The sequence below is a fragment of the Urtica dioica genome, chromosome 3, assembly GCF_054948205.1.
Source record: "Urtica dioica subsp. dioica isolate 48M chromosome 3, U.dioica_male_clone48M_v1_H2, whole genome shotgun sequence".
Taxonomy (NCBI): Eukaryota; Viridiplantae; Streptophyta; class Magnoliopsida; order Rosales; family Urticaceae; genus Urtica; species Urtica dioica.
In genome coordinates this window covers 1,402,027-1,420,838 of record NC_142758.1, presented here as the reverse complement: position 1 = coordinate 1,420,838, position 18,812 = coordinate 1,402,027, and the positions used below count along the sequence as shown (strand labels likewise).

Genomic DNA, 18,812 nt, shown 5'->3' with positions numbered 1-18,812 from the left:
TTTTGCCTACCTTACCACTATTTTTAAGATAGAATTCGTTTGTTTCATGTTAAAGTATCATAAAATTTTCATAAGTAACTGAGTCACCAAAATTTGGAGACTTAATAAATATTAAAAAAATTATAAATTTTAAATAAATAATTATTATAGGGATGTAATGTTGTTTGGATACTTTTAACATTCCATTTATACCTTTGGAGTCTGATAGTTTATTTACGGCTATTTACGATTATTTGCAATTATTAACGTCTTTTTAGCTTTACTAATAAAATTTCGTGATTATTTGCTTAAAATTTACTAAAAATCAGTTATATGGAAAAATTTGAATGTTTTTATGATTATATATCTAGAGAGCCCTATTTCTTTTTATCTCAAAACTAATAATAAGAAAAATAATTTAAGACTTTTATAATCTTGTTAAATCTAACACTTTTAACGTGGGATTCTTGATATTATCTTCATCTATTTTCTTTGTGATTATTTACATGTGCATACATATGAACAAAGCCAAAAAAAAAAAAAAAATTATTTAGAGCTAACATAGATGAATATTTAGTATAAGTTTATAATATCGTATACTAGATAATAGTCATTGCAATTATCTATAGAGTATAGTCTATAGATTATTCTAGATAGTATACATGGGTAAACAAAACGGATTGTTAACAAACTAAATGCACAGTCATTATTTTTAGGTCCTGCAGATATAGTTAGGAATGGCAACAGATACGGTAAGGTCGGGTATATCAATTCCGTTACACGTACTCGTTTAATTTTTTTTACTCGTTACTCGTATCCGTTTTACTCAAAATAATGTACCCAGTATCTGTTTACCTGTATAAAAAAAAAGGGTACGGAGTCGGGTATTAACCGTTTACCTGGAAAAAAAAAACCATATTCAAATATGTCACATAATTTTCTTAAATAAAATAGTGGTAAACTAGTTGATATATATATATATATACATATATGTATATATATATATATGTGTGTATGTATATATTGTAAACTAATATACATATTTTGTAAATTATATTCAGCGTACATATTATAAGCTATATTCATATAATTGTAGCATATATTTTTATAACTTTATAATGTGAACCACATATTCATATTATATATATATATATATATATATATATATATATATATATAATTACAAACTATATATTATAAACTTTTTTGATATAATAGAAACCTTTTCATTCTAATATTATTGTAAATTTTATATAGGTAACGGATATATACTAATATTGCATGTAAGCTGATTTTAATATATTATTTGTTTGAGCTAAATGAATGTATAATATATATTGTGTATTTAAATATTTTTACAAATAACGGGCCGGGTAAAGGATAACCGGGTGCGGAATGACAATTCCGTTATCCGTATCCGGACCTGTTAAAATCACAACGGGTATTACCCATTGACCCGTTTGTCCGAAAAGAGCGGATATTACTCGACCCGTTTAAAGCAGGTAACGGGCAAAATTGTCATCCCGTTATATAGTCATATATATGAAACATTAAGATTTTCCTATTAGTTAATTTTTAGTAAATTTTAAGTAAATAATCATGAGATTTTATTTACAAAGTCAAAACGACTCAATTGTCATGTTGTTTTTCCGGCCACATACCTCAGATTTTATTCTAGCCCACATGCCTCAGGTTTTATTACTTAAATTAAATCAAGTAACTACCATTAATATTAATCCTTAATTTTTTTTATTCTCTCATTCTTTATGTTGATTATTCTTTTAATTTTTTATTTTAAATTATTCTTGCTTTCCACGTTTTTTTTTCTTTTTCAGATTCATAAAAAATTTGTTCGTAAACGCTATTAAGTATTATTAACATATATTAACCAATTTATCATGTTTAAAAACTGTTCTTTACAATTATTAAACCACAAATCAAATATTTTTTTTTTCAATTCATATTTCAAAAGCTAAATCAAAATCGAAATTTAAATATAAAAAATAAAAACCTAAATTTAAAATTTGAAATTCACAGTTTCCAACAATCAATCAATAACAAACTTGCATTAGTTTTTTTTTAAACCCGAACTCAAAACAATTACGCGCAACAAGTTGAAAACTCCAACTTTAAGATATAATCATAAAAATCTGAATACCAAACAATTCAAAATTTATGTTAAACTCACCGGCGACGGTCGGATTACAAATCCAAGATAAAAAAGAGTTTGCAAACAACGATGGAGCCCGAAATAATTCTCACACACACACACACACACACAATAGTATACAAAATAAAGAAAACACTAAACTAAATATTTTTTTAACATTTAAAAATAAAAACCTTTACCGCTGGCGAACTCGAGAAACACCAAACCAAGAAGATATTTGAGAACCGCAACTAGTTCAAAATTGAAGGCTGGACTCATAGAAATCAGGAATCAGGTCAAATGGGGAAACTTGAGCAATAATGAGGTTTGTAGAGGGAAAACGAATAACGAACTCTTCTTTGAACGTCGTCTATTTCCTGTCACATCCCCGTGGTGGGTTGTGATTGGAAAAAGGAATAGACGTCGCTAAAAAAAAAGAGTACCACCAAATAATGTTTTCAAAAAATAAAAGTGTTGACGGTGCTTTCACAAAAAGCACCATCAAAACCTCTGCAATCGTTTTTTTAAAAACATGCATGTTCGTGGCCTTTTAGATGGTGTATATATTTTCAATGTCGTCTATACTCAGCCACAGACACATGGTCGCGTGTGTGAGTGGACAAAAACTATAGATGACGCTAAATAAAAGTGTTGTCTATCGCTGCCACTGCCACATGGCAACGAGAGAGTGGACCAACATGTTGGTCTCGTCCCCTCTGGTTTTTTTAGTTGGCTTGGTGTCCGGTGTTGATGTCTCAAATGCTCGGGTCTGAGGCATCCCCCTCTATGTTCTCTTGAGCAGGGTTGTCGCCTCGGGCTTGTTGAGATTTGTTCTCTTCTTTCCCGTGGGGGGCCTCCTCTGAGCCCTCTTGGTCGCCATAGATCTCCTTCCGGAAAGTCTCATGGCCTCCGACCCTTGTGAGGGCTCCCGTCAACCGAAAGAGATTGTTCTCGAGGCGCTCCATTCGGACATCTCTTTTGTCGGGGTTGGTCCCGAGAGTGGCGCTCCTTTAGGGGGCCTCATGGGCTTGCACTTGGCGGACTTGAGTTTGTGAGCGTGTGTTGCAAGCAACAATTCCTCCTCAAGCTTGGGCGGTACCTTCGGAAACGGCGTTCCGACGTAGCATCTTTTGTAAAATAATGCCTCAGTTTGTCTTGATAAGGGTGAGCTTGGTCTTTAAAATATTTTTTCCATGGGGAGAAAATTATTATCGGCGGGAGTCTCGTGATCGTCCTCGAGAAAACCTTTCTTCTAGAGCCAAAATGTTAATACGGTTTTTTGCACAACATTTGCGACGTATATCCCACGGAGGATTCCAGCTTCAACACCTCGTGAGGGCGAGATTTTTCCCTTAGATCCGAGGACTAGAGTCACCAAGGGTTCAAAAACCGCAAGGCCTCCACTTCTAAGGCTCTTCGGAGGGATAGTCTCGGGGCTAGCAACGGCTTCCTTCGATCACAAAGGAATCAAGGCGGATGGGGACAAGCCCAAAATGACCAAGATTTCTAAAGTTTCCTAGGAGAGCGGTTCTAGGTGGTGGCGAGCTCTTCCGTCCTTGAGTGGTTCACCATAGGATCTCATTTGGTTCTCCTACTTAGCCAATTTGACAAAAGAGAATAGTAAAGAGTCAATGATGATATGTATCTCTATGTAAAGTGAGAAACTTGTGAATATGGTTTCAACAAACTCCTTAACACTTCGATAAAATTGATAAATGGACTTATGTGTTGCCAATGGACGAGAATATGTAAGAAAATGGGTATGGATATGTCTGTGAAAATGTATGAGAAAAAGTATGTAAAAAATGGATGAAGAGTATATTTCAATCGAATTCTAGAGAGAAAGGAATGAATATAACTCTTTTGGTGGTGTCAATATGTGTTCTTGAGGTGAAAGTGAAATATAGATATTTGGTGGTGGAAAGATGGAGATTTGAGGTGGTTATGGTGATGTGAGAGAGGTGTGCTCTAGAAAAAGTGTTATTGAAGTGATGGAAGAACAAATATGTGTTGATGTGATGGTAGAAGAGAGAAAGGAATGTGTATATGTGATGGTAACGAGAGGAGAGAAAGTGTGTAGTAATTTGTCTAGTGTTTTGTTATAAACGAAGTGATCTCTCCTTATTGTCAAGAAGGAAGGAGTTTTTAATAAGTTTTCAGGGTGTTGGGGTGTGAGGAAAGCGTTGGGAAGCTTCTTTTTGGGTGTCTTGAGGGTTTTGGATAAGGTTGGAGTTAAATTGGTGAGTGGAGAGACCCTCCAAAGACAAAATGGTCGAATTTTGAAAATTTTAGGGCCATTTAGAAGGCCTTTGGCCGTGTGGCAGCCAAAAAGGGAAAAATCCGGGACGACAAGGGTTGGCCAACCCGGTTTGGCGCACGAGAGGGGGGTTTCCCAAGCCGACAAGGCATGGCCCGGGCTGGAGCACAGGAAGGAGTGTCCCGAGCCGACAGGGCTTGGTCGGCCCAGTGCCATGCTCGAGAAGGAGTCTCACAGACCAACAGGGCTTGGCAGGTCCAGATTGATTCATGGGAAGAGGTGTTCCCGGGCCGGCAATGGCGTGGCCATCCTGGAGACGTGGGCCGGAGGGTGTCACCGGGCCGGCAAGGGTTTGATTGGCCCGGAAACGCGTTAAAAAAGGGAGTCACAAGGCCGGCAAGGACTTGGCCGACCCGAGAACGCGTCAAAAAGGGGAGTCACCGGGCCGGCGAGGGCTCGGTGAGTCATGTACATGGCGAATCGTGCGCACGGTGAGGCATAGGGGTGCACGGCAACGTGCATAACTTTGCTTTTGCAAAGGTCATTTTCTGACGGCGGAAAATGACTCATTTAGCAATTAGTAAATATAAGTATTGAACTCAATTTTGTGCAGGCTTGTTCAATAGCTACTTAAGTGACTATGGAAATATAGTGACAAATGTTAATGCACAAACCAAACAGAACCTCTCAGAATTAAAGAATACAAGACAGTCTATGCACAGAGCAAATTAACAATGATACTGAAAACTATATTTTTATAGCACTTACAAATGAATCCTAAGGGGGGAAAAAAAAAAAAAGTAACAGAAAGATACAACTTCTTAGCACCCCTCGTCCACTCCAAGACACTCCACATCATTGACTCCAAGTCCAAACAACGAAGAAAAAAAAAATGCTTTCAGAGAAAAATTAACGTTTCAGACAATTTTTCTTAAATAAATAAAAAAGGGTATAAGAGGAAGAAGGAAAATCCAGTTCTTCGTCAATCCTCGTAGTCGTGCATGTTATCTAAGAGGTAGTTCGCGGCCAACTCCTCGTTTTTGTTGCAGGCGAAGAAAACTTCCAACACCGTCGCTCTATCGAACCCCATTGCTTCAAGCTGAATTATGATTTCAGACTAACATAGTCAGACTAGAAGAAAAACAAGGAGAAGCTAATCTATTATTGCACTAACATGATATGTCAGTAACTTCAGAGAATATATACAGCAAGTAAAAAAGATTTATCCAAGTGATTGATTATGTACCTATACGAATTTAGCAGAGAATTATGATCATTGTCTCCATATTTCTAATATCTTTTTTCTACTTGCCTCCATATTTATGTATTTAACTATTTAACATGCCTCCATATTTATGTATTTAACTATTTATATATTTACAGTTGTTGAGGTTTCTATAACCACGGGTGAATCTCAATTTCTATATCAAGCATTCAAGGGAAACTTACTCGCTCAATGGCTTCACGTTCTTCAGGGGTGACAGTAACCGCCTGTGGCATTTGTCCACCAATATCCCCGAGTGGATTTCTGTAGCAGATAATTAACAATAAATATTTAAAATAGAATACCCGTTCACTTTGAGCATTCAGAACTTCTTTCTTGCCTAATATTATATGGGAAACTACATAATAATAAGGATGCAATAGAGCAGTTCATAGATACTTGTAGCCAAGAAAGTTTCTTGGCTATAATCATATTCAAAATAAGAAAATGAAATAAATTGTTGGAATTGTTATTGTGAGAACTGAGAGTACAAGGAAGATAATCCTCACCCTTCTGCACCACCCTCTACAGGCTCATTTATAAGGCGAAGGAAGTCGGCTTGATGTTCCTGGATTAACCTCATGAGATGAGGATTCTGTTTCGCTAGCTCTTGAAGCATAGGCTGTAACACAAAGTATATTCAGGACTACAGGGCAGCTTGAAGAAGATAATTTTCATACATATATTACATTTAGAAAAAAGAAAATAAACCTGCAATATTTGTGGGTTCGCTTGCACCATGGATCGCAGCATGTTAAACTGACAAGACCAATGAACAAAGTAAACTTATCTTTCGGGCGCATATATACATATATATATATATATATATAGAGAGAGAGAGAGAGAGACCTGTTGACTGTTGCGTAAAAAATCAAGAGTACCCGCACCAGCAGCGCCGGTCCCCATATTTGGTAAGCCCTGTTGTTCGACACATTTAACAAGTCAAAATCGCCAACGAACGGTCTTAAAGACTGACAATAAAAAACAAATCTGAACAAATACCCACTTGAGGAAAGAGATCTAACGGATTCGCATTAGGTCCACTTGGAGCAATGGGGGCGGGAGGTTGATTTGGAAGGTCAGCAGGTTGCCCGCTAGCCGGGGCTCGGGCCACAGCTGGAATATCAGCTTGCTCGGGGATTCCCTAATTCATGTCATTCATCAGAGAGAAACCACAAATTTTTAACACAATGGAGCAAACGTCCAGTTTATGAATCAGGCACTGAAGCACATCTGACTTACGGAATAGAGATAATCAACGGCTCTCTCGGGGTTGTTAAAAGCAGCGCGCAAAGCACGGATAACTGTATCCCTATCCCAAGTGCCGCCACCCATATCCAGGATCTGCTGAACAGTGGACTCCAAGTTGCTTCCGGCTACCAAGTTAGACGCCGCTTGGCCGTAGGCATTCGCGTCCGACCTGTATCATTTTGCATACACACACAATGTCTGAATTATCAACCAGTTGAAACGGGACGCGTTTTAGCGCATATAGTCACTGACTATTATCCGAGTCTCATTTTGGTCCCTAATCTAATTTTTTGAGGAATGTAGTCTTGAAGCTACTGATTTTATAGCACTTTACTCGTTTTAATGACGAGTTTATAAACCAGTTGAAACGGGAACGGGACGCGTTTTAGAACATGTAGTCCCTGACTATTATCCGACTGTCATTTTGGTCCCTAATCTAATTTTTTATTTTTAGGAATATGGTCTTAAAACTACTGATTTTATAGCACTTTACTCGTTCTAATGACAAGTTTAATATTAACAAGTTTCTGAAGTTGGAATCTATGTTCTAAGTCCTAAGTTGATATATTTCCTTTAAAAGTTTGATTAGAATATGAAAATGGCTGAAATGCTACAAAATCAATAGTCCGAAGTAATTTTGCTGATAAAAAAATTCGTTTACGGAACAATATGTCAGTTGTGAAATCTTTCAGGGACTACTCATGGTGAAAAGTCATAGAGGAAAAGTAAGTGAAGAAACAAGTCCAAGGAGAAACGTACTCTACGGCTGTTGCAGCAGCCGCTGGAGTCGGAGCTGGAGGAGCAGCAGGAGAAGGTGTTGTAACTGGGATAGAGCTGAAAGCAAAAAAAAAAAAAAAAAATTAAAAACTTGCAGAAAAAGAAAAAAAAAATTGACAAAATTTACGTGTTTAAATAGATCTTTCAGCGCAAAGACGAGAAAGAAGACAACAAATTTCACATGTCGAGATAGAACTCACGGCGCAAGAGTTGCTACAGGAACTGGTGTCACCGTCGCTGCTGGGGGAGGTGGTGTCGGGGTCGGTGCAGGAGCAGCGACACTTGTTTGTGGGGCCTGCATATAAAAGATGCAAAAATCAGTCGGTCGCCATAGATGACTAATTTCAAAGCAAGAAAAAAATCGGTTGCATTCTAAGCGCACTTAGAAAATAGGAATCCATAACAGAAGTCATCATCGATTCAGAAGTATTCCCACCACAAAATACACCCAAACATTCCCCTCACAAACATTGTCGGGTTCAGCCGGTGGATAATTTAATGACAAATCGATAGAAAGCATCGTTGGGTTTGAGAGTGTTCGAATTACTCAAATATAAACCTTTGTAAATTAAAGGAACCGAGGAGTAAGTCACACCTCGCACACGCCAACCAAAAATGTTTGGACGCATTACTTGGAAATACATATGTTGCCCAAAGGTTTGCAGCCAACTGGTGACCCTAATACGAAATACATATGTTGAACAAAGGTAAATCCAGCGCTGTAAGTTCCTAAACTCTTTGCCCAACGGGAATCTCAAGCATGCAACCAAGAACAAGTGGGAACAGTAATTACTTGACAGAAGACTACATACTCTAAGGATCGGCGATTTCCAGAAACTAAACATTTGTAGCCAGAAAAAAGGTTTAACATATTCGTTACAATCCATCCAAGGTGATGTTATGGTGTTCCTTAGTTTCAACTTTCAATCCTAACTAGGAGACTTATACGACTGAACCTAAACGGTATTTTAATTTTACAGTATTAAAAAAGGGTAATTTAGCAAAATAGCCAATTTAAACGTTGAGAATTGCTAAATAGCCAAGGTTTGGTAAATAGTAGGTAAATAGCCATTTTTATATATTTACAAACGTAAATATCAAGTAAATAGCCACTGCCATATTAAGACACGTCATCATTTATGGCTATTTACTTAATATTTACCAAACCTTGGCTATTTAGCAATATCAAACGTTTAAGTTGGCTATTTTTCTAATTTTTTGATTAAAAAATGGTATCAGAGAAACATTAAGTGCATAAACTTTTACAGTACTGTAACTCAAGCTTTATTTTTTATTTTTTTAATTGTGCACCAGCCCACCCCAAAACCTTTAGGATGAGGAAACACAAGTATCTTGTGAGGAAATCGAACCCCAAACCTCATGGGACAAAACAAACCTCCTGGCTATAACAATGTAACTTAGTAGAAGCTAATCCTATGTAGCATGAAAACTAAAATCGCTTTTAATAATTGACAATTATAGAAATATTTACCAAGCTGTAAAATATCACCGAAGCTAGCTAATATATCTACCAGCACAACAACCGTCATAACGAAAACAACAAATAAAATCATTTAAAATATTTCGAATACCTTAGTCGATGTACTCGTTGGAGCTGATGCACCACTGGACGAGCCTTTACTCTGCATATGTTCAGGTGCAAATAAACAACATAAATTATCCAATTCCTCTGACAAAAGGGACATAAATTGACTGATTACAGTAAACAAAAGTGGGAACAAAAGGATAGTGACAGACTGAAAGAAAACCATCATCTGAAAAACACAACATTATCTACTACAGGCTACACCCACAATGGTAATAGCTCTTCATCTCCTAAATTTACCACAATACTTCTAAACTAAGCCACCATAAGAATAATTCAAAAGGCACGTTCGTATGATTACATAAAATAAAAGCAGGGTCATATAAAACTCGAAACTTTATAGATTACTGTTAGCACTTGGGACGGGGTTACAAAACAAGCACTACCTTTGTTAACATTATGACGATGAAGCTATTTTCCGCGACTTTGTTCTCCTCCAATGTTGTTCCATCCTTAAGAACTTTTCCTTGGTGAATGAGCATCTGAAGCCCAGCAGGATATACCTCTGAACCTTGACATGTTTCTATGGATTTCTTTACATCAGAGACCTGTTAAGCATTCGGTCTTGTTAGTTCAATTTTTTTATTCAAATATAATGCAAAAGATGTTCTCAATATACAATGTTCGAATCCAAACATCACATCACAGCTCATCTACTTATGACAACTGCTATGAGAAATGTAACCAAACCCAACTTGCAATTTCCCTTAATTTTTGCAGATAGTTCAAAAAAAAAAGTATTTCTACCTCTGAATTCAACTTTATGCCTAACCGATTGACTGATTAACTAATTAACAGATTCGAATTCAGACCCCAATCGACTTAATCAGTGATTAATCACTAAGAGTGGGGGAAATAAACTCCACCTAGCAGAGATTAAAAAAAAATAATGGAGTTGAGATTCAATAAATTCACGAGATCAAAAGCGAAGGTGGATAAATCGAGATTAAAAATAGAATTGAAAAAAGCGATTAAAAATCTAGGGATTCGTGGTTCAGACCGTGTCCTGAGGATTCACTTCGATTTCAAAGTGAGTGCCTTTGAGAGTCTTGACGAAAACCTTCATCTTCTAGTCTGAGAGACTGTTATTGGCCAGAAATTGTGACTCTCGATTGGAAACAGAGCATCAGAGATGAGACCGAACGTACAAGCAAATAGAGAGAGAGGCTGAAGAAAAAGAAAGGATCGATTTGGAACAAAGAAGAAAAAAGAGCACAAACTTCACTGTTTATATATCTAATTGAATTTCACGCGCTACGATGTATAGTTGTATTTACTCGCTATAAAGATCTGAGAGGTTGGTGACGTGGAATGTGGATAGGGCTATTGTGAGCCTTCGCGGCGTTCCAGTGAGCGTGTGTAAAATCCGTTCCTTCTTTAGATACATTTTGAGTTTTTTTTTTTTTTAAGGATTCAAAGTTTTAATAATAGAAATTTAATTTTGTAGACCTCAAAATTGAAAAAAATATCAAGATCATATATTTTAATTGAAAAATATTCAAAATTGGACTTTTGAATATTACTAGCATATCACTTGTGTAATCCCATTGTATTATCATATGAATAAAACACACAAAATTCGTCCCTCCTTTCTCTAATTACGCTAATTAACAATTACTTATTTTCATTCGACTCTTTGCTTGAGTTTGATTTACGCTTTTACTAAATAAAAAAAAAATTTCAACTTCTCCATTTTGTAATCAACAAAGTTTTTTAAATTTTTTTTATATCCCGAAGGATTTTTTAGTCGACATATATATTTTTTATAATGTTGACAAAATAAAAAATATCGGCAAACACAAACATGAAATTATATAATAAAATTAACAAAAACAAATTGAAAGGAAAAAGAATGTAAAGGATTAGGAAAGATAAAACCCAAAAATCTAAAAATTAGGTAACTAATTTAAGTAACTAAAACGTTTGAAATTGTTATATAGCTCATGTTTCGTAAATCTTAGGTGAATAGCCATAAAAAAAGGACGTGACATTCCTATTTTACCCTTTCATTGAAAAAAAGGGAGGATATCTACGTCAATTTACATGTGTAAATACATGAACGTAGTTATTTATCTAAAATTTACGAAACGTTGGCTATATACTAATATAAAAATTGTAAATATGTCTATATAATGGACCTCCAAAAATAGTGTACTCCATATATATATATATATATATATATATATATATATATATATATATATATATATATATAAGATAATTTACAAGAATCCCCCCTGAACTATTACTCGATTAACGAAGTGCACCCTCAACTCGGATTTTCAACAAAAATTACTCTGAACTCCTATATGTGTTCACTTTTGCCCCTTCCGTCAAATTTTTACTAACTCTGTTAACAATTTTATGACGTGGATGTCATATGTGACTTAAATTATAGGTTATCAAAATACCCTCCATTATTTCAATTTCTTTTTATTATTATTAATTCAAATCTAAATCAAATCTCTATTTTATTTAAGAAATAAAAAAAAAAAAAAAAAAAAAGTGGATCTGAATAATCTCCCTCAAGCTCAAAATCCCAGATTTCCTATTTCTTCTACTTCTTCATTGACGTCTCCACAAAATTCTTCCTCGCCGGAGCGGGCTTGTAGTTCCACGCCTTGGGGTCGAAAAGCCCGCCTTTTTCTCCTCCTTAGGCCTTGACCGCCTCGAGTCATTCCTCGTCGTCGTTGTGCCAGCGAGTCCGAATTCCCGAGCTTTTTCAGGGTTGCCCAGGAAGCTTTTGGGCAAAGCGCACCATACGACTTCCTGAGCCGCGGCGACGTTTCCAGTCCCAATGGGCTCCGATGTCGAGCCGGACATGGGCACCCACAACTCGATCCTCCACTCGCTCTGCCGCGAGGCTCGCACGAGAGAGGCGGTGCAGATGATTAGGGACACGCAAGGCCTCGTCCACGGCTTCTGCAGAGCCCGGGACATGGGAAGCCCCAAGGAGGCTCTGTTCGCGATGAGCGGTGGTTTGTGCCACCGGGTTTAGCAGGCGCGAGGGACAAGAACAAGACCCAATCTTCTCGGCTAGGGTTTCACGGCATTAATTAATGTACCAACGGAAACAAGAAGACTTGGTCCGGATTCACTCGTCGTTGCAGAGATTGGGACGGCGAAGAGTCCGATTTCTCTTTGGAGGCGGAGATTCTCGAGTTCATGAGCTGTACGGAGAAGCCAGAGGCGTTTTCCACCAGGAAAGAACTTATCAATGGCGGCGAACAGATTTGGTCGACGCGATTCTGAGGAAGACGATGAAGAAGAAGAAGAAGAAATCACAGTCCGTGGATTATATGAAGCCAATAGTTGGAGTTCATGGGAAGAAGACTATCAGATCGTCCATGGCTTCGTTTTGGTTGTGTTGAACACGGGGAGAGAAGAAGAGGAAGTTGAATAATTTTTTTTTCAATTTTATAAATAAATGGTTAATTTATTATTATTATTATTATTATTATTATTATTATTATTATTATTATTATTATTAATAATAATAATAATAATAATAATAATAATAATAATAATAATAATAATAATAATAATAATAATAATTTGTGCAAACTCAGAGATGGTAACTGATAAACTTTGACGGAAGGGGCAAAAGTGAACACATATAGGAGTTCAGAGTAATTTTTGTTGAAAATCCGAGTTGAGGGTGCACTTCGGTAATCGAGTAATAGTTCATGGGGGATTCTTGTAAATTATCCATATATATATATATATATATATATATATATATATAAGTATATTTTTTTTATCCCGTTAACTTGACCTCTTTTATTAATATGATAAAAATAAGTCGAAACAAGAGAAAAACTGTAAATGAGGTATTCTTATATAAGATGAAGAATGAAAGGTTAGGTATTATTAAAAAAAAAGATTTTAAAATGAAGTAATGAAGACAATTCACTACTACAAATATTGGATATCACAACGGGGCTTCCACAACGGAAAGTTCTCCCGTTATAGAAGTTGTATTATTCCACAACGGAAAACGTCTACCGTTGTGGAATCATAAAGATTCTACAACGGGAACACTCTTCCGTTGTGGAATCAAAAAAAGTTTGACATTCCACAATGGGACATTATCCCGTTGTTGAATGTCGCTGCGGCGACGTAGACGTTTTGCCGCGGCAAAACATTCCACAACGATAGAGATGTCCCGTTGTGGGAAAGATGGAGGAAAAAAAAATTTCGCCGCGATCAAATTTGTGCTTGGCCGCAGCGAACGTCTTCAACAACAGGATCTTTTCCCGTTGTTGAAGTGTTTCACCGAGGCGAAAACGCGTAAAATTTTTAGAGGAATGAGAAGTCGTAACAAGGTTTCCGTAGGTGAACCTGCGGAAGGATCATTGTCGAACCTGCTTCATGCAAAAAACGACCTGTGAATAAGTTCTTACGTTTTGGGGCAAGGATGGCTCGTTCGCGACCATTCTCGTCCTACTTCTAACAACCAAAGGCGCGGGATGCGCCAAGGAAAATCGAAACGAATTTGACTCTTGCCTCAGTGCATTGCATCGTATCGGCGAGTGTATTCGATAAGTCATAACGACTCTCGGCAACGGATATCTTGACTCTCGCATCGATGAAGAACGTAACAAAATGCGATACGTGTTGTGAATTGCAAGATCCCGTGAACCATCGAGTTTTTGAACGCAAGTTGCGCCCGAAGCCTTTAAGCCGAGGGCACGTCTGCCTGGGCGTCACGCACCGTTGTCCCCCAAACCTCCGCAGTCATCCACGGATTGGCGCCAACTAATACATTAAAACAATTATACTTTAATTTAAAAATAGGATTATTCATAATAATAGTTTGATTTAAGTAAACACAATTTTACATACAATGTGAAGCATCGTAGTAGGATTGCGTTTTAAAATCAATTGACGATTAAATGAGTAATCACGACCTTATAAATTTTTTTTAGTTTTGAATTTAGGATTCTTGACGTACCTCTTCAAGATGATTATTATTTGCGTTCACTCGTCAATTAACAAAGACATTTTCTATGGGAATTGAACTCGCATAAAAATATATTTGGCATAAATGAGAATGAGATAGACCACTCAAGTCGTTGTATTAGCCAAAGCATTCATGAAGTGACAAACACCGGAGCATTACATTTCTTTCTCGGGAAATGAAAAATAGCAAACTATAAGAAGCTACTAATTATATATTTACATAGCACAAAAGAAGACACAAAATCATTTTACACGACGATAATTGTAGTAGGAAAACAAAAATAACAAAGACAAACAACAAAAGCTATTTATCTCTTCAAGGACTACACTGAACCATCATTGAAACCGAGGCCTCAGACGAGCAGAGCGCCAAAGCCGAATTCTTGGCTCCAATTATTTTTGCGAAAGCTGAACCAAATCCATTATTTGAGCTCAACTCTTCACCTTTCACCGAGCCTGCATTGGACTGACCCGACCCGCTAGAGAAAAGGGTTTGACCCTTTTCCTTCAGCTTGGCCAGCTCTATGGTCCACATACCAATTAGCCCAGACATGATTCCTCAAGAGAAAAAATAGAAGTCAAAGCCAGAGAGTGAGGAGGGAATCTCTATTTCTACGTGAGAGCTTTGGGTATTTGGAAAGCAAGTAAGATATTTGAGACTTGGGAGTGTTTGATATCTGCTGAGATTTGTGAGTAAATGATTTTCTAGAGGGGTTTATATAAGAAGAAGACTTGGAGTAAATGAAACTGGGACTTTACCAGTATCTGTGTGCTTTTAGAAGGACACAAGATTAGAGACAAAAAAAAAAAAAAAAAGTGGTGCCAAAACCACGGCAAGCTAGCGGTAATATTATTATAATGTTAGAGAGAACAATAAGCCAAGTGGGTACATTACTTTTTATTAGAAAATCTTATCAGTTCCGATCTATATCATCAGGCTATTGGGAAAAAAAACAAAATAATAATATAACAAAAAACCAGCACCGCCATTGTATTTGTATAGAGAAATTTCATTTTCTAGACCTCGAAGTTATGAAAATATCTCAGTTAGACTCACTAGTTCATAAATATCTAAAATTAGACTTTTGTACCAATTTCGGACAAAAATACCCTTTCAAGGTAATATAACCATCTTCACTTCATTCTATACTTCTTTTCATCTCTCATCCTCTCTCATTTCCTCTCGTTTCATCATTTTTTAGTATCCACTTCAATCAATCTCGTCGAAATGGGTTAGTATGCTCATTCATTCATCTTTTATAGTTATGTTGATATAGTTTGTGTAGAAAAAAAGAAGTTAGTAGATTTAGGTCAAATATCCGGGAATTTAACGTTATTTCCGATGAAATCCGATAATTTAGGATGAAATTTAAGTACGATTTCCGATGAAATTTAAGATAAAATTCGGACCGGATCTGGCAAGATCCGACCGGATCTGGCAAGATCCGACCAGATCTGGCATGGTCAGGATCCGACCGGATCTGGCAGGATCCGACCGGATCTGGCAAACTGCCAGAATCCAACCGGATCTGGCAGGATCCGACCGGATCTGGCAGGATCCGACCGGATCTGGCCGGATCCGACCGGATCTGGCCGGATCCGATAGTGTATGTAGAAAAAATAAAAAAAAACTTTTGTTTTTTTATTTATTTAATGTATTTTATGTTATATTTGTTGCAGTTTTGTTGATGGTTAACGGCACATGGGAGAGAAATGGACATTTATACGTGTTCAAAAATGCAAGAACATTTCCGCTTGAAGTTTCGAAAGAGACGACATACACGGGGTTAGTCGACAAGGTGTACAATAGAGTCGATATAGACAGATCAAAGTATGACTTAAAGTTAGAAGTTCCATATGAAGCGGATAATATGCCGATTGAGCCTGCTTTGTTGAAGGACGATATTGATGTTAAGTATTACACGAAGTGCAAAAGTCGTAGAAAATATGCACTTTGTGTAACTTTGATATCGAAAGAAATCACAGCGTTCAGTGCAAACAAAGTAGATAAAAGAAAAAATGTTATCAATGAAGAGTTGCCTCGTGTTGAACTCAACAAGAGACGAAAGAATTTGATAATCACCGATCGAGATGATGAAGTATACGTGCATGATAGAGATAATTATCACAACAACGAGGAAGAAGATGATGAAGAACAAAATAACAAAGTTGACGAAGATAAAAGTGACAAGGGAGAAGATGGACTCAACAGTGACAAAGAAACAGAATTCGAAGAGTTTGTAAATCATGAAGAATATAAAGATTTTGTTAAACATTTTGCAGTACCATCAGGACACGGTGAACAATCAAAACAAGGTGAACCGTCACGTGACCCTCGTAAAGATGTTTCACAAACGGATTTCGTGCGTTATTCATGGGAAGCCCCTGACTTCACAGCGGCTGATGTTGTCAAAGAAGAACGTAATGAAGGTCCAACTCTATTGTCACATTCTTCCACAGGTAATAAAAACAATGATATCTACTTATATATGGAAAATGTTATGTTATATATTTTATAACCATTGATTACATGCAATAGGTAGCACAGAAGATATATACCTTGGGAAAGAGTTTGAGTCAAAGAAACAGATGAAGCAACAGATTCATGTTTTTGCTCTAAAAAATAATTTTGAGTTTAGAGTGAAATCGTCTTCGAAAAAGAGATGGTATGTCATATGCAAAAATGAGATGTGCACTTGGAAGCTGAGGGGTGTTGTGCAGTGGTCTGACATGTGGCAGATAACGTCGTATGAGAGTAGACATTCTTGCGCGCGTGTTGTTCGAACAGAAGGTCATAGAGGAGCTGCACCTTGGGTTATTGGGCACGTCTTCAAAGATAAGTACAACATTAGCTCTATGGCTGAATATTCAGCGCATAACGTAAGAGAGGAAGTCAAGACAAGATGGGGTGTTGGCATATCGTACTTGAAAGCGTGGAGAACAAGGGAGAAAGCAATTTCTTACGTAAGGGGTACGCCAGAAGAATCTTATCAGAAGTTACCATCTTGGTTATATATGTTGGAGCAAAAGAATCCAGGGACTCTTACGGCGTTTGTGAAAGATGGCGATAGATTCAAATACGCGTTCTTTTCTATTGGGGCGTGTCGTAGAGGGTTCAAGTCTTGTCGACCCGTCATATCATTAGACGGTGCATTTTTGAAGACAAAATACGGTGGACAGTTGCTATGCGCAATTGCGATGGATGCTAATTCTCAGTTGTATCCACTTGCATTCGGGGTAGTAGATAGCGAGTGTCACGCTTCGTGGATTTGGTTTTTGAGAAAGTTGAGAGAAGCTATCGGTGAAGACGTTGAAGAGTTGGTGTTCATATCCGATCGACATGTTAGCATCATACATGGCGTCGAAGTGGTGTTTCCCGGTATCTCTCATGGAGCATGCTTCCATCATCTCAAACTAAATGTCCAACACAAATTCAAGACTGATCATTGTGGAATTGAACTGTATGATGCCGCTTATGCCTTCAATAAGCGGGCTTTCGAAGCTCATTTTCAGCAGTTGAGGAGAAAAGATGTCGAGATGGCTAAGTATCTCGAGGAAGTCGGTTTTGATCGGTGGGCAAGAGCATTTTTTCCTGGAAAACGGTAAGACTAAAACCTTTCCCTTTATCATTACAAGTGTTTTAACCAAAACGTCGCTAATATGTAACTGTTTTTATAGGTATGATATAATGACAAGCAATAATGCAGAAAGCTTCAACAATAAGACGAGGAATGCTAGAACGTTTCCCATCACCACTTTGCTTGAGTTCATTAGATTCACACTTCAAACATGGTTTTTTAATCGAGAAGAAATTGCTAGAAAATGTGATACAAGACTGTCCCCGAAGTTTCAAGATAATCTCGAACATCTGAACGGCAAAGCACAATACGTGAATACCTACGGACTCGGGATGTTTGAATGTAATGTTAGAGACGAGAGAGGTGACTTTGATGTGCATTTGATGAATAACACATGCACTTGTGGACTACCACAACTACTTGGAATCCCGTGCGAGCATGCCATCGCATCCGCACAACACAGAAGTGTGGACATTTATTCGTTGTGCAGTCCTTTCTATTCGAAAGAGATATGGATTGAGATGTACAAGGAGTCTATATATCCTGTTGGGAATGAAGAACAGTGGAACGTTCCGGATGACATAAAAAACATGAAGGTGTTGGCACCAGTTGAAAAGAAACAAGCCGGTCGGCCGAAGAAAAGTAAACAAGGAAGGCGAAGAGTCAATCGATACCCATCTCAAGGAGAAAAAGTTGTTATCCATCGGAAATGTGGTAAATGTGGTGGTATGGGACATAATAGGAAGACATGCACATGGAGAGAGTGAAAACTTGTTTATTTTCATTAAGTTGATCATTATCTTTTTTTTTTAAACTTATTTTGTTGAAAAATTGACGTTTAATTTTGAGTTGAACATGTTTGTGGTTATGTTTATGTTTATGTTTATAATTTTATTTATTACTTTAAAATAATTAAATATAAATTTAATGACATGAAACTATAACATAAAATGAAACTAAAGATATCCAATATATTTAATGTCATCAAA

General features: G+C 37.1%; 2 protein-coding genes and 1 non-coding gene across 3 annotated transcripts; 2 read left to right on the top strand and 1 right to left on the bottom strand.

The window, feature by feature from the left end:
• Positions 1-5,100: 5,100 nt before the first annotated feature.
• LOC149401945 (ubiquitin receptor RAD23c-like) lies at positions 5,101-10,478 on the bottom strand. The gene is made up of 12 exons (XM_089609162.1): positions 10,284-10,478; positions 9,670-9,831; positions 9,270-9,320; positions 7,878-7,972; positions 7,660-7,734; positions 6,892-7,069; positions 6,656-6,793; positions 6,499-6,567; positions 6,361-6,408; positions 6,159-6,271; positions 5,835-5,913; positions 5,101-5,484 (listed from the first exon to the last, which is right to left on the bottom strand). The coding sequence occupies exons 1-12, from the start codon at positions 10,347-10,349 to the stop codon at positions 5,368-5,370; spliced, it is 1,191 nt and encodes a 396-aa protein (XP_089465288.1). The 5' UTR covers positions 10,350-10,478; the 3' UTR covers positions 5,101-5,367.
• A 3,358-nt stretch (positions 10,479-13,836) lies between these two features.
• Positions 13,837-13,992, top strand: LOC149401944 (5.8S ribosomal RNA). Its single transcript, XR_016296238.1, has one exon. It is a non-coding gene; the product is annotated as a 5.8S ribosomal RNA (ribosomal RNA).
• A 2,124-nt stretch (positions 13,993-16,116) lies between these two features.
• Positions 16,117-18,616, top strand: LOC149401943 (uncharacterized). Its single transcript, XM_089609369.1, has 5 exons — positions 16,117-16,248; positions 16,306-16,705; positions 16,785-17,847; positions 17,924-18,419; positions 18,566-18,616. Exons 1-5 carry the CDS (start codon positions 16,117-16,119, stop codon positions 18,614-18,616), a joined length of 2,142 nt encoding a protein of 713 aa, XP_089465495.1.
• Positions 18,617-18,812: the final 196 nt, after the last annotated feature.

Coding starts and splice junctions, on each gene's coding strand:
- LOC149401943 (XM_089609369.1), top strand. CDS start 16,117: ATGCCGATTGAGCCTGCTTTGTTGAAGGACGATATTGATGTTAAGTAT. Junction 16,249..16,305: donor CAGCGTTCAGTGCAAACAAA/GTAGATAAAAGA, acceptor GAACTCAACAAG/AGACGAAAGAATTTGATAAT. Junction 18,420..18,565: donor ATGACATAAAAAACATGAAG/GTGTTGGCACCA, acceptor GGGACATAATAG/GAAGACATGCACATGGAGAG.
- LOC149401945 (XM_089609162.1), bottom strand. CDS start 10,349: ATGAAGGTTTTCGTCAAGACTCTCAAAGGCACTCACTTTGAAATCGAA. Junction 7,973..9,269: donor CAACGAGTACATCGACTAAG/GTATTCGAAATA, acceptor TTTTATATGCAG/GCCCCACAAACAAGTGTCGC. Junction 6,409..6,498: donor TTTTACGCAACAGTCAACAG/GTCTCTCTCTCT, acceptor TGGTCTTGTCAG/TTTAACATGCTGCGATCCAT.